At 52.1% G+C, this 14041-nt stretch overlaps 1 protein-coding gene across 1 annotated transcript in view; it reads left to right on the forward strand.

Moving 5' to 3' along the window:
* Nucleotides 1-2073: 2073 nt before the first annotated feature.
* The window catches only part of gars1 (glycyl-tRNA synthetase 1), a 35851-nt gene continuing 23883 nt past the window's right edge, over nt 2074-14041 (forward strand). The window contains exons 1-2 of the mRNA XM_055649433.1: nt 2074-2341; nt 11301-11402. Of these exons, the coding sequence (XP_055505408.1) occupies nt 2084-2341; nt 11301-11402 (360 nt within the window). The 5' untranslated portion in view covers nt 2074-2083. The remainder of the gene's footprint in view (nt 2342-11300; nt 11403-14041) is intronic.

The raw sequence follows: 14041 nt of genomic DNA on the forward strand, positions 1-14041 counted from the left end.
CGCGTCACCGCGCGGCTGACTCCTCCCTCCGCTCCCCCCCTCCCTCAGCCACTCCCCTAGCCCCCCCCTCCCTCCAGCCCCTCCCCCTCCCCCCTCCCCCCCCCCCCAGCCCCCCCCAGCCCCTCCCCATGTAGCCCTGGGTGCGCCACCGCGCTGCTGACCCCTCCCCCTCCCTCCCTAGCCCCTCCCCCTCCCTCAGCCCGCCCCAGCCCCTCCCCCCTCCCAAGCCCCTCCCCCTCCTCCAGCCCCTCCCCCAGCCCACCCCCTCCCCAGCCCTCCTCGGCCCATCCTCTAGCCCCTCCTCCTCCAAGCCCCTCCCCCTCCTCCCCTCCCCCCCCCCCCCTCCCCCAGCCCCCTCCCCCTCCCTCAGCCACTCCCCTCCCCCTCCCCTCCTCCAGCCCCTCCCCCTCCCCCCTCCGCCCCGCCCCAGCCCTTCGCGCCCCATGTAGCCATGGGTGCGCATCACCGCGCCGCTGACCCCTCCCCCTCCCCTCCCTCAGCCCCTCCCCCTCCCCAGTCCCTCCCCTCTCCAGCCCCTCCCCCAGCCCGCCCCAGCCCCTCCCCCTCCCCTAACCCCTCCCCCTCCCCCTCCCCAGCCCCTCCCCTTCCCACGCCCCTCCCCCAGCCCCTCGCCCCTCCCCAGCCCCTCCCCTCCCCCAGCCCCCCGCCAGCCCGCCCCAGCCCCTCGCGCCCCATGTAGCCATGGGTCCATCACCGCCCCTGACCCCTCCCCAGCCCCTCCCCCAGCCCACCCCCCCCCCAGCCCCCATCGGCCCATCCTCCAGCCCCTCCCCCCTCTCCCAGACCCTCCCCCTCCCACAGCCCCTCCCCCTCCCCAGCCCCTCCCAAGCCCCTCCCCCTCCTCCAGCCTCTCCCCCTCCCCTCCCCCTCCCCAGCCCCTCCCCTCCCCCTCCCCAGCCCCTCCCCCTCCCCAGCCCCCCTCCCACAGCCCCTCCCCTCCCCCTCCCACAGCCCCTCCCCCTCCCCCCCCTCCCTCAGCCCCCTCCCAAGCCCCTCCCCCCCTCCCCCTCTCCCCCTCCCCTCCCCCCCTCCCACAGCCCCTCCCCTCCCCCTCCCACAGCCCCTCCCCCTCCCCAGCCCCTCCCCTCCACCCCTCCCCCCCCCCTCCCCCAGCCCCTCCCCCTCCCCAGCCCCCTCCCTCCCACTCCCAGCCCCCTCCCCTCCCCTCCCCCCCTCCCCCTCCCCCCCCCCCCTCCCCCCCCCAGCCCCTAGCCCAAAGATCCCTAGGATCTCCCCATCACTGCGCTGCTGACCCCTCCCCCTCCCCCTCCCTCAGCCCCTCCCCCTCCCCAGTCCCCTCCCTAAGCCCCGCCCCAGCCCCTCCCCAGCCCCTCCCTCCCCGCCCCGCCCAGCCCCAGCCCCTCCCCCCCCCCCCACCCCTCCCCCTCCCATCCCTTCTCAGCCCCTCCCCCAGCCCCCCTCTCCCCAGCCCCTCCCCCAGCCCCTCCCCCTCCCCCAGCCCCTCCCCCTCCCCCAGCCCCCCCCCCCTCCCCAGCCCCTCCCCCTCCCCTCCCCCAGCCCTCCCCCCACAGCCCCTCCCCCTCCCCTCCCTCCCCAGCCCTCCCCCTAGCCCCAGCCCCTCCCCCTCCCCCCCCCTCCCCCCCCCCCCCCCCCCCCCCCCCCCCCCCCCCCCCCCCCCCCCCCCCCCCCCCCCCCCCCCCCCCCCCCCCCCCCCCCCCCCCCCCCCCCCCCCCCCCCCCCCCCCCCCCCCCCCCCCCCCCCCCCCCCCCCCCCCCCCCCCCCCCCGCCCCCCCCCAGCCCCCTCAGCCCCATCCCCTTCCCCTCCCCCCTCCCCACCCCTCCCTCAGCCCCCTCCCCCATCCCTTCAGCCCCTTCCCCCAGCCCCTCCCCCAGCCCCTCCCCCTCCCTCCCCCTCTCCCCCTCAGCCCCTCTCCCTCCCCCTCCCCCTCCCCATCCCACAGCCCCTCCCCATCTCAGCCCCCCCCCTCCCCAGCCCCCTCCCCATCCCCCAGCCCCTCCCTCCCTCCCCTAGCCCCTCCCTCAGCCACTCCCCTAGCCCCCCCCTCCCCCCCCCCCCTCCCCTCGCCCTCGCTCGTGCCCCATGCAGCCGTTGGTGCGCGCCGCTACCGCCGTGTCCTTGTCCCTCGCGTCTCCCTGTGCTCGCGCGTTGCTGCCACTGCGGTTGTTGTCCGGCGGGTGGACGCCGCCGCCGCTGCTGCAGTCGGGCCCCGGCCCCCATCACCACCACCACCACCACCGGCATCAGCTGCAGCAACCGCCACAGGCCGCCACCATGGACGGGGACGCGACCGGCATGGAGATGGTGCTGGCGCCGCTGAGGCAGGCGGTGCGGGAGCAGGTAGGACAGGGCAGGGGAGGGGATGCCGGGGTCCGGGCCCGGGCCCGCGGTGGGGTCGCTCAGGGAGACGCCGAGGCATCGGGAGATGAGCCTAGGCCTCGGTGCACTTTCACATTGCAGCTTAATTTACTAATTCATTTACAATTTGTCACTGCTCGGTTCTCGGGTGCTGAACGTAAAATTCCCTCTTCTGCCCTGAAGTCCCGAATCGTCACCCATTCCTCCTCTCCTGCTGCCGCTAAATTACTCCAGCGTTTTGTGTCTATCTTCGCATTTCCCTCTCTGTAGGGGCGGACTGCAGATGCTGGTTTAAACCGAAGATAGACACAACAAGCTGGAGTAACTCAGCGGGTCAGGCAGCATCCTCTATGCCCCGTTGTCTGTAATCGCCATCGTGATTAAATTTACAATTTATTTATCTTATATTTCCATTAATCCATGCCTAACCTTTGATGGTGGCAGAAGCTTGCGGAAAGGAAGGGGAATCTGCAAGGTTAACAAACATGATGCAATAATTCGTGGGATTGATTTATAAGTTTTTTTCTCATCTCACTCCTAAATGGCTTACCCCTTATTTCTAAACTGTGACCCCTGTTTCCTGACTGCCCCAACATTGGGAATATTTTTCTTGCATCTAGCCTGTCCAATCCTTTAAAAAAATTATATGTTTCCATAAGATCCCCTCCCATCCTTCTAAATTCCAGTGAATACAAGCCCAGTCGACCCATTCTTTCATCATATGTCAGTCCCGCTATACTGGGAATTAACCTGGTGAACCTACACTGCACTCCCTCAATAGCAATCATGTCCATCCTCAAATTAGGAGGCCAAAATTGCACACAATACTCCAGATGTGGTCTCACCAGGGCCCTGTTCAACTGCAATAGGACCTCCTTGCTCATAAACTCAAATCCTCTCACAATGAAGGCCAACATGCCATTAACTTTCTTCACTGCCTTCTATACCTACCTGCATGCTTACTTCAGTGATTGATGTACAAGGACACCCAGGTATCATTGCACTTCCCCTTTTCCTATTCTGACATTCAGTCTAAAGAAGAGTCTTGACCTGAAACATCACTTACCCATTGCTTCTCTGCAGAGATGCTGCCTGTCCCGTTGAGTTACTCCAGCTTTTTGTGTCCACCATTCAGATAATAATCTGCCTTCCTGTTCTTGCCACCAAAGTGGATCACCTCGCATTTATCCACATTATACTGCATCTGCCGAGTTGCCCAACCTGTCCCAAGTCACCTTGCAACCTCGTTGTATCCTCCTCGCAGCTCACACTGCCACCCACCTTTGTGCCATCTGCACACTTGGTGATGCCACATTTAATTCCCTCGTTTAAATCGTTAATATATATTGTAAATAATTGGAATCCCAGCACTGAACCTTGCGGCACCCCACTAGTCGCTGCCTGCCATTCTGAAAAGGACCTGTTAATTCCTACTCTTTGCTTTCCGTCTGCCAATCAGTTCTCTATCCATGTCAATACCTGACCCCCAATACCATGTGTTTTAATTTTAATTCTTGTGTGTGACCATGTCAAAGGTTTTTTGAATGTCCAGATACACCACATCCAGTGGCTCTCCCTTATCCATTCTACTTGGTACATCATCAAAAAGTTCCAGAAGATTAGTCAAGTATGATTTCCCCTTCATAAATCCACGCTGACTTTGACTGATTCCTCCCACACTCCAAAGGAGTAGGCCATTCGGCCCTTCGAGCCTGCACCGCCATTCAATATGATCATGACTGATCATCCAACTCGGTATCCTATACCTGCCTTCTCTCCATACCCCCTGGATACCTTTAGCCACAAGGGCCACATCTAACTCCCTCTTAAATATAGCCAATGAAGTGGCCTCAACTACCCTCTGTAGGAGAGAATTCCAGAGATTCACCACTCTCTGTGTGAAAAATGTTTTTCTCATCTCGGTCCTAAAATATTTCCCCCTTATCCTTAAACTGTGACCCCTTGTTCTGGACTTCCCCAACATCGGGAACAATCTTTCTGCATCTAGCCTGTCCAACCCCTTAAGAATGTTGTAAGTTTCTATAAGATCCCCCCCCTCAATCTTCTTAATTCTAGCAAAACATCTTTATAATCAACTCGAGCATCTTCCCCACTACTGATGTAAGGCTAATGTCTGTAATTCCCTGTTTTCTCTCTCCCTTCTTTCTTAAAAAATGGTCTGTAATTCCCAGTTTTCTCTCTCCCTCCTTTCTTGAAAACATCCAATTAATTGGCCTCCACTGCTTTCTGTGCGATCACGGTGGTGCAGCAGAGTAGTTGCTGCCTTACAGCGAATAGAGCGCCGGAGACCCGGGTTCGATCCCGACTACGAGTGCTCTCTGTATGGAGTTTTACGTTCTCTCCCGTGACCTGCGTGGGTTTTCTCCGATATCTTCGGTTTCCTCCCACACTCCAAAGACGTACAGGTTTGTAGGTTAATTGGCTTGATAAATGTAAAAATTGTCCCTAGTGGATGTAGGATAGTGTTAATGTGCGGGGATCGTTGGCCGGCGCAGACCCGGTGGGCTGAAGGGCCTGTTTCCGCGCTGTATTTCTAAACTAAAACTAAAGAATTAATTCCACAGATTCACAACTCTGGGTGAAAAAGTTTTTCTTCATCCCAGTCCTCAGATTATCTTAGTTAGCTTGGTTGGGAAGGATGAGAGGCCAAATGGCCTGTTTCTGTGCTGTATAACTCTGGGACTCCATGATGGCATTATTAACATATGCCGGAGCTCCCGCAACGCGACTTCTCCAGCCCGTGTCGCGGGGTTGGAACGACCCGGAGCGGGGTCGTACATTGCCCGGCGCGGCTTCATGGCCGTGGGACATCACAGCGCCCGCGGGGGGCTCCAACATTATGATTTTTAGACTGGGAGCGGGGCCGTAAATTGGCCGGCACGGCCTAAAATGGCCGTGGGACTTATCATCGCCCGCCTGGGGTTTGGACATCGGGAGAGACATGGAGAACAGGGGAGAGAAAAGACTTTGCCTTCCATCACAGTGGGTTCACTGTGATGGATGTTTGTGTGAATTAAATTGTGTGTATGTCTGTAGGAAATTGTCTCTGTTTGTATGGCTGTGGAAACGGAATTTCGTTTGAGCCTCACTGAGGCTCAAATGACAATAAATATTATATTGTATTGTATTGTATTGCAACCTGTACCAAGTACCCCACAGTGAGTGAAGCAGGTTTACTCTTGAGGTGTTGGGAGCCAAATCCTGTCCCGGGAGCCCCCCACTAAAAGCACTGTGCTAACTACCAGATCACTATTTCCAGTAATACTGATGGAAGGAGAACTATTGGTTAGCGAATGAGAAGTCCCTGCCTTTTGTTGGAATTAGTGCCACAATGCTAATTCAATCCATATGAAGGCAATGGGGCCCCTCTTTTTAACATCTCATCTGAAAGAGACAAGTGTTTTTGTGAAGAAATTGCAGTGCTCCCTCTATGCCGCAATGGATTGTCAGTGTTGTGCTGCTTGGATTCCTGCAATGGGATTTGAACTGAGCCAGGGATGTGGCGTTTGAGATCCAGTGTCTGTTCCTCTGCACAGCTGTTAATGAAAATTGTTCATTAGTACAGTGAAAATTAATTTTGCATGCTATCCAAACAGATCAGATAACCATATACATAAATATAATCAAGCCAAACCCAAGTACAATAGGTGGAGCGAAGGACGAGATACAGAGTGCAGAATATAGTCCTCAGCATTTTCTGCAGAAAGGTCCCAACCTGAAACATTACCTATCCACGTTTTCCAGAGATGCTGACTGACCCGCTGAGTTACTACAGCACTTTGTCTTTTTTTCAGCATTGTAACATGTCAGTTCTAGGGACAAAGGGCAATGTCCTTTTATGTCCATTTTATTTTATGTCCATTTATGTTATGTTGTGTTGTGGACTTTTTGTGTTTGTGCTTTTGTTAAATTTTGTTGAATTTTTAATTCAATTTCAATTTTATTTTTTTAATATGTTTTATTATTTATTTATTATTTATTTTTATTATTTTTCTTGTGATTTTTTTTAACGATACTGCTGTACGGGAAATTCATTTCGTTGTCTCAAAGTGAGGCAACGACAATAAAATTTGAATACAAGAATACAAGAATACAATGTCCACAATGGGGTAAACTTCAGCCCACCGAGTCCACGCCGACCAGTGACACTAGGGCCAATATTCTAATTTTTACCAAAGACAATTAAACTACATACCTGTACATCTTTGGAGTGTGGGTGGAATCCAGAGCTCCCGGAGAAAACCCATGTGGTCACAGGGAGAACGTACAGACTCCGTGCAGACAGCACCCATAGTCAGGATTGAACCCGGGTCTCTGGCGCTGTATGGCAGCAACTCTGCCGCTGTGCTGGCAAAGGGGCAGATTGGACAGTTGTGTTAAATGTTTATACTGACCTGTATCTAAAGTTGTTTTTTGATATGCTGGGATCTGGAGTGGGCAGGTTTGCCTTGTTAGCTGGTATTGAGTTGTATGGTTGGAACTGAATGGAAAAGGCTCGTGCTTGTATTTGGAAGTGTGAGTTCCAGCCCCTGACACACTGTGATCAATTCACTGAGATGCTTTTCAAAAGCTGCCTCTGATTGTGAGATATGCTGCAGGGGTGACAGGACTTTCCCTCAGGGTGTGCCGGGACTGTGCCTTGGGGCGAGAGTGCAGTGGGGCTGTATTTCACGTTACCTGGGACTGTACTTCAGGGTGTGACGGGACTGGCTGAATGATTCAATTATACTTTATTGTCACATACAGTGAAATGCTTTGAAATGCATACAACCCAGTAAAGTCATACATCAGAACTCGCCAAGGCAGCAAAAAAGGTTTGGCACGTTTCTGGCGTCAACAACGTTACAAAAAATGTGTCAAAAAGTTTTCTTCTGCGCTACGAGCATACCTCAGGTTACCTCGGGACCACCGGGGTACTTTAGGATACCTCACACTGTACCCCAGGGTGAGAGTGAGGTGGGAGTGCTCCGCAGGGTGCGGGTGTGCCTTGGGGCGAGGTTGTTACAATTCCAGTTTAGTTTACAGTTACTGTGTGGTGTGGTGGGACGGTGCTGTTTCTGCTGTACTCATCGAGTGAGAAGTCCCTGCCCTCCCAAGTGACAAGTGTAACAGTTCCTCCAGCACCTGCTGTGGCCGGTCCACGTGTGTTTCTGTCCAGTCTCCCACACTGCAGCTCCAGCAGCCTGCCTGCTGCAGTAGAAATCTACAACTCCCGCCCCTGCCACGTTTCTTCCTGCACCACTAAGATGCAGCCTGAATGACTCACTCCTGTTTTTACAGCATTTCTGCATAACAAATTTATTTCTCGTATTCCCATCCAAGTTCCCACTAGACTCAGTGCAATGCCTTGTGCCCTTGTTGTCGTTTTCATGGGGTGCTTTTCTGATCCAAAGAACAACAGAAAAAGCCTCCAGCACACCCCTGTTGGTGCGTTCCACCACCCTCTATGTAAAGAAAACATGCCCAGCACATCTTTAAACTATGCTCCTCACACCTTAAAGTGTCTGTGCAGCAGGGCCTGCAGATTACTTCCTGTTGACACTGTTTAGTTCAGTCTTCTTGTGTATGTCGTGCACAGCCTAAAGTTGTAGGACAACTTGTTCTATTTGATCTTATGTGATTGTGCACGCCAGGTTGATTTCATTCGTCGAAACAGGGCGGACCACGTGAAGGTTGCAATCTCCCACCCCTGTTTAGTTCAGCGTTTGGCTTAGTGCTTAGGCATAGAAACAGGGTCTTCCGGCCACCGAGTCAATGCTGACCATTGATCACCCGTTCACACTGGTTCTATGTCATCCCACTCCTTACGTACTGGGGAAATTTTACAGAGGCCAAATAACCTACAAACCTGCAGGTCTTTGAGATGGGGGAGGAAACTAGAGCACCATGAGAAAACCCACACGGCCACGGGGAGAATGTGCAAACTCCTCACAGACCAAGCCTGAGGTCAGGATGGAACCTGCGTCTCTAGTGCTGTGAGGCAGCGGCTCTAACAACTGTGCCTGGTAATTACTGGTGCTGGTGAAGACATCCAGGCCCGGATTGGCAGTCTAGAACCTCAGAACACTCTGGTTATTTTTTTCTAAGGCTTGCTGCAAAGGCTTGCTGAATAAACTCAATGGTCAGGCAGTATCTGTGGAGGAAATAAAGCTCTTTGTGACGATGTTTCAATTCAGGACCCAGTCTGAATCTGTCTGAAAAGGCCACAAAGTGCAGGAGTAATTCTGCGGGTCAGGCTGCATCTCTGGAGAGCATGGATAGATGACGTTTCAGGTCGGGACCTTTCTTCAGACGATTCATTCTGTTGACTCTGCAGAAGGCTCCCAACCTGAAACATTGTCTGTTCAGTTCCCCCCAGATGCTGGTGTGTTTTGCTCAAGTTTCCCGCTCTGCAGTCCCATGCCTCTATTTGTTGATCAGTTTATCTGGTTATTGTTGGTATCAGTATGTTATTGTCATGTACTGAGATACAGTAGAAAAAAACTTGCTTTGCGTGCTATTCGGTCAAATCACTCCATCCCGTACCAAACTACACAAGCACAGCAGATGGTGTAAAGCGAAAATAAACGGAGTGCAGATTATAGTATTGCAGCTACAGAGGAAGTGCTGATTTATAAAAAGAAAAGCAGGGGCCCCATCGAGGTAGATAGCAACTACACCTAAGTTTAAGAGACTGTTCAATTGTCCAATATGGGGGAGATTTTTAAGATAAGCACAATTGGCGGAGTTGCTGCCCCATAATCAGTGGCCCTGGTCCAATCCTGACCTCTGGTGCTGTCGCCATATGAAGTTTGCATGTGACCGGGTAGGCCTCGTTCAGCTGCACTGCTTTACTCCCACATTCACTCGTTGTATTGGCCGCTGTAAGTTGCTCCGAATGTGTAGGTGAACGGTACAATCTGCAGGCAGTCAATGGTGGCATTCAGGGCGGCACAGTGGCACAGTGATAGAGCCAGACACACGGGTTACATCCTGACTACGGCTGCTGTTCTCCCTGTGACCACGTGGGCTTTCTCCAGTGCTCCGCTTTCCTCCCACACTCCAAAGGTGTACAGGTTTATAGGTCATCTGGCTTCTGGAAATTGTAAATTGTCCCTGTTGTGTAGCATAGTTCTAGTACGATACAATAACCATATAACAATTACAGCACGGAAACAGGCCATCTCGGCCCTACAAGTCCGTGCCGAACAACTTTTTTTCCCTTAGTCCCACCTGCCTGCACTCATACCATAACCCTCCATTCCCTTCTCATCCATATGCCTATCCAATTTATTTTTAAATGATACCAATGAACCTGCCTCCACCACTTCCACTGCAAGCTCATTCCACACCGCTACCACTCTCTGAGTAAAGAAGTTCCCCCTCATATTACCCCTAAACTTCTGTCCCTTAATTCTGAAGTCATGTCCTCTTGTTTGAATCTTCCCTATTCTCAAAGGGAAAAGCTTGTCCACAATACGATAGAACTTTATTTATCCCAGGATGGAAAGTGGTCTGCCAACACTCATAAAATACAACAAGATACATGAAACATGAAATTTAAGTGACGAATGGAAAGGATTGGGGATGTGCAAAGATTGGGGAGGGGTGAAGGGGGAGGAGGGGAGTCTGTCAACCCCATGACAGAAGGGGGAGGAGTTGTACATTGATAGCCACAAGGAAAAAGGATCTGTGGCATTCAGTGCTGCATCTTAGTGGAACCAGTCTGTTACTGAAAGTTCTCCTCAGATTGACCCAATGTGTCATGGAGGGGGATGAGCTGTATTGTCCATGATGGTCTGCAGTTTGAGGAGCATTCTCCCTCGTCCCGAGCATCCAACACCACGTCCCAAGAATCCAACCACGCCCCCAGGCGGAGCCAGCCTTCCTGATGAGCTTGTTGATCCTGTTGGCATCCGCGGCCTTCGCTCTGCTGCCCTAGCACACGACAGTGAAGAAAATAGCACTAGCCACCACCGATTGGTAGAGCCTCATCAAAATGTACAGCCGGCTCTGTCCCTTCTTGTACAGGGCCTCAGCGTTCCTGGACCAGTCCAGTTTAATGGCCAGGTAAACTCCAAGGTATTTGTACATCTTGGTAAACTGCTCATCCACACCATTGATGGAGACAGGGGTGTTCCTCACCTAAATTCTACCACTAACTCGTTAGGGTGTTCAGCGGCAGGTGATTCAGCCCACACCATTCAAGAAAGTCATTGACTATGCCTCTGTATTCAGCTTCACTCTCCTCACTGATGCAGCCCACAATTGTAGAGTCATCTGAAAACCTCTGCAGGTGGCAGGAGTCCGAGTTATATCAGAAGTCCGAGATGTAGATGGTAAACAGGAAGGGAGATAGGACGGTCCCCTGTGGAGCCCTTGTGTTACGCACAACCATATCCGAGACACAGTTCTGTAGCCTGACATACTGTAGCCGTCCAGTTAGATAGCTGATGATCCAGGTCACCAATGGAGCATCCACCCACATCTTTGTCAGTTTGCTCCCCAGTAATGCAGGCCGGATGGTTTTAAAAGCACTGGAGAAGTAAAAAAAACCATGACTCTCACAGTGCTTCCCGGCTTATCCAGGTGAGCATAAGAACGATGAAGCAGTGTGATCGCTGGTCGCGATGTTTTTGTATAAAGCAGGGAGAAACCTTATTCCAAACTGTGTGCGGAACAGTGGGGCAGCGGTAGAGCTGCTGCCTCAGAGTGCCGGAGAGCCATGTTCAAATCCTGACCTTGGGTGCTGTCTGTGTATGGAGTTTGTACATTATCCCTGCGACTGCTGGGGTTTCCGCAGGGTGCACTGGTTTCTCCCACATCCTAAAGTCGTGTGGGTCTGTATGTCAATTGACCGCTGTAAATTCTCCTTAGTGTGCAGACTGTGAGTGTACTGCTCCAGCATGTCCTAATTCGGCTCTGTTCTGTTCCTTTCCAGGGAGAACTTGTTCGGAAGTTGAAAGCCGAGAGCACGCCTCAGGTGGACGTTGATAGAGCAGTGGCTGAACTGAAAGTGCGGAAGAGGTTCTTGGAAGCCAAGGTTTGAGCTGAGGTCTTGCTGCTGTCAATGTCGGCTTCCACCGAGACGTCGTGGTGCTTCCATCTTGCTCTCTCCTCCGTGCTGGAGAATCAGCATTCTCTGACTGCTGTCTGCACATGCCGATGGTGTCAGATCCCCGTCCTCTTCCACCCCTATCCCTCCCTCCCGGTTTTACATTTCACTCCGCTTCTATGGTGTTGTCACATGTTGGTTTAGAGGGATATGGGCCAAACACAGGCAGGTGGGACAGGTAGAGTATCTTGGTTGGCGTGGGCAAGTTGGACCGAAGGTCCCGTTTCTATATCTCTGATTATGTCTGACTCTCTGTACCTAGGTAGAGTGAAACATTTTTGCATATAATTCAGTAAAGTCCTATTATACATAATCACAATTATACCCACTTCAACCATGTTAAGTATGTGGATTCCACTGAGGCAGTACACAAGAATCGCCATTTTTCCAGTACCATCTTGTATCTTGCAAGTTCAAACACGTTAAAAATATCGAGTCTTATATTGACTTTAAAGGCCCGTTGTCCTGGATTGGTGAGAGGTTAGAAGTTGGTATGGAGGGTGGTGAGAAAAAGTTTAAAGGACAGAATATACAGGAGAAAGGCAGAAAGCGAGGAAGTTTAAACTGCACAAATTTTAATGCAAGGGGCCTGACGGGTAAAACGGATGAGCTTAGGGCATGGATAGCTTTGTGCGACTAGGCCGTTGTAGCCATTACTGAAACCTGGTTAAGAGAGGGGCAGGACTGGCAGCTCAAGGTTCCAGGGTACAGGAGAGAGAGGGGTGAGGGTGAAAGAGGAGGGGGGTTGCAATATTGGTTGAGGAGGATGTCACGGCAGTGATGAAAGGTGACATTACGGACGGTTGGTCCAGTGAGGCGATATGGGTGGAGCTGAGGAACAAGAATGGGATGATCACCTTGTTGGGGGTGTACTACAGACCCCCAAATAGTCAACGGGGCTATTGCAGACAGCTGCGGGTCAAATAAGGTTGTTGTAACGGGGTTTTTTTTAACTTTCCCAATATTGACTGGGAAAATTATAGTGTGAAAGGCTTAGATGGGGTGCAATTTCACGAAAGTGTTCAGGAGAGTTTCTCCAGCAATATGTAGAGGACCCCACACGTGAGAGGGCAACACTCGATCTAGTGTTGGGAAATTGGGATGGGCAAGTAAATGAAGTGTCTGTGGAGGAGCATTTTGGGACCAGCGACCACTGTTCGATTAGGTTTAAGATGGTTATGGAGGTTAAATAGTTAAAATGCTAAATTGGGGTAAGGCCAACTTTGAGGGTATGAGTGAAGGTCAAAATCAAGTTGCTCGGAGCAGGTTATATGAGGGAAAAGAAACATCAGTCAAGTGAATGTTTCCAAAGGTATGCTGACAAGAACTCAGGATATGTTCGTCCCTGTTCGAGTGATGGGCAAGGCAGGCAAACGTAAGGAAACTTGGCTGATGAGAGAAATTGAGGCATTAGTCAAGAATAAGAAGGACGCAGGGGACTGTATAGGCAGCTGGGATCAATTGTATCCCTGAAGGAGGTTTGGGAACGAAAGAGCAAACTAAAAAAGGAAATCAGAAGAGCAAAAAGGGGCCAGGATATAGCTCTGGCAAATTGTATTAAGGACAATGCCATGAGGGTTTATAAATATATAAGGGGGGGGAAAGGTAACTAGAAAGAGAGCGGGACCCTCGAGAATCAAAGTGGTCAACTGTGTGGAGCCACAGGATTTACCTCGGAGAAAGACAGGAGGACGGGAAGAGCTTGGGGCAGTCGATGGAAGTGTCTTGAGAACAGTCAGTATTACGGTGCTGAAGGTACTATCGTGTATGAAGGTAGACAAATCTCCAGGGCCTGATCAGACCTGTGGGAAACTAGAGAGGAAATTACAGGAGCCCTGGTTGAAATTTACGAGTCGTCTTTAAATACAGGAGAGGTGCCGGAGGGTGGCAAATGTTGTTCATTTATTCAAGAAGGGACGCAGGGAAAATGCTGGGAACTAGAGGCCAGTGAACTTAAAATCTGTAGTTGGAAAGTTACTAGAGATTATTCTAAGGGATATGATATAGAGGCATTTAGATGGACAAAGGCTGATTAGAGATAGTCAGCATGGTTTTGTACGTGGGAGATCATGTCTCACAAATATTTTGAAGACATGACCAAAAAGGTTGAGAGCAGAGCTACAGATGTATATATGAACTTCAGCAAAACATTCAACAAGGTTCCGCATGGCAGGCTGCTCTGGAAGGTTAGATCGCGTGGCATCCAGGGAGAGTTAGCTGAATGGATAGAAAATTGGCTTTATGGGAGGAAGCAGAGGGTGATGGTGGAAGCTTGCTTCTCAGACTGGAGGCCTATGACTAATGGTGTGCCTCAAATAGGACCTACACAGTGAGTGGTTTGGTTCTGGGGAGTGGTTGTAGAGCAGAGGGATCTAGGAGTGCAGGTGCATGGTTCCTTGAAGGTGGATAAGGGGGGTCAAAAAGGCTTTCGCACACTGGCTATCATCAGTCAGAGTATTGATTATAGTTGATGGGTCATGTTGCAGTTGTATAAGACGTTGGTGAGGCCACATTTATATTGTGTTCAGTTCTGGGCACCTTGTTGTAGAAAAGATGTTGTCAAGCTG

This window comes from Leucoraja erinacea, chromosome 2 (genome assembly GCF_028641065.1).
Source record: "Leucoraja erinacea ecotype New England chromosome 2, Leri_hhj_1, whole genome shotgun sequence".
NCBI classification, from domain to species: Eukaryota; Metazoa; Chordata; class Chondrichthyes; order Rajiformes; family Rajidae; genus Leucoraja; species Leucoraja erinaceus.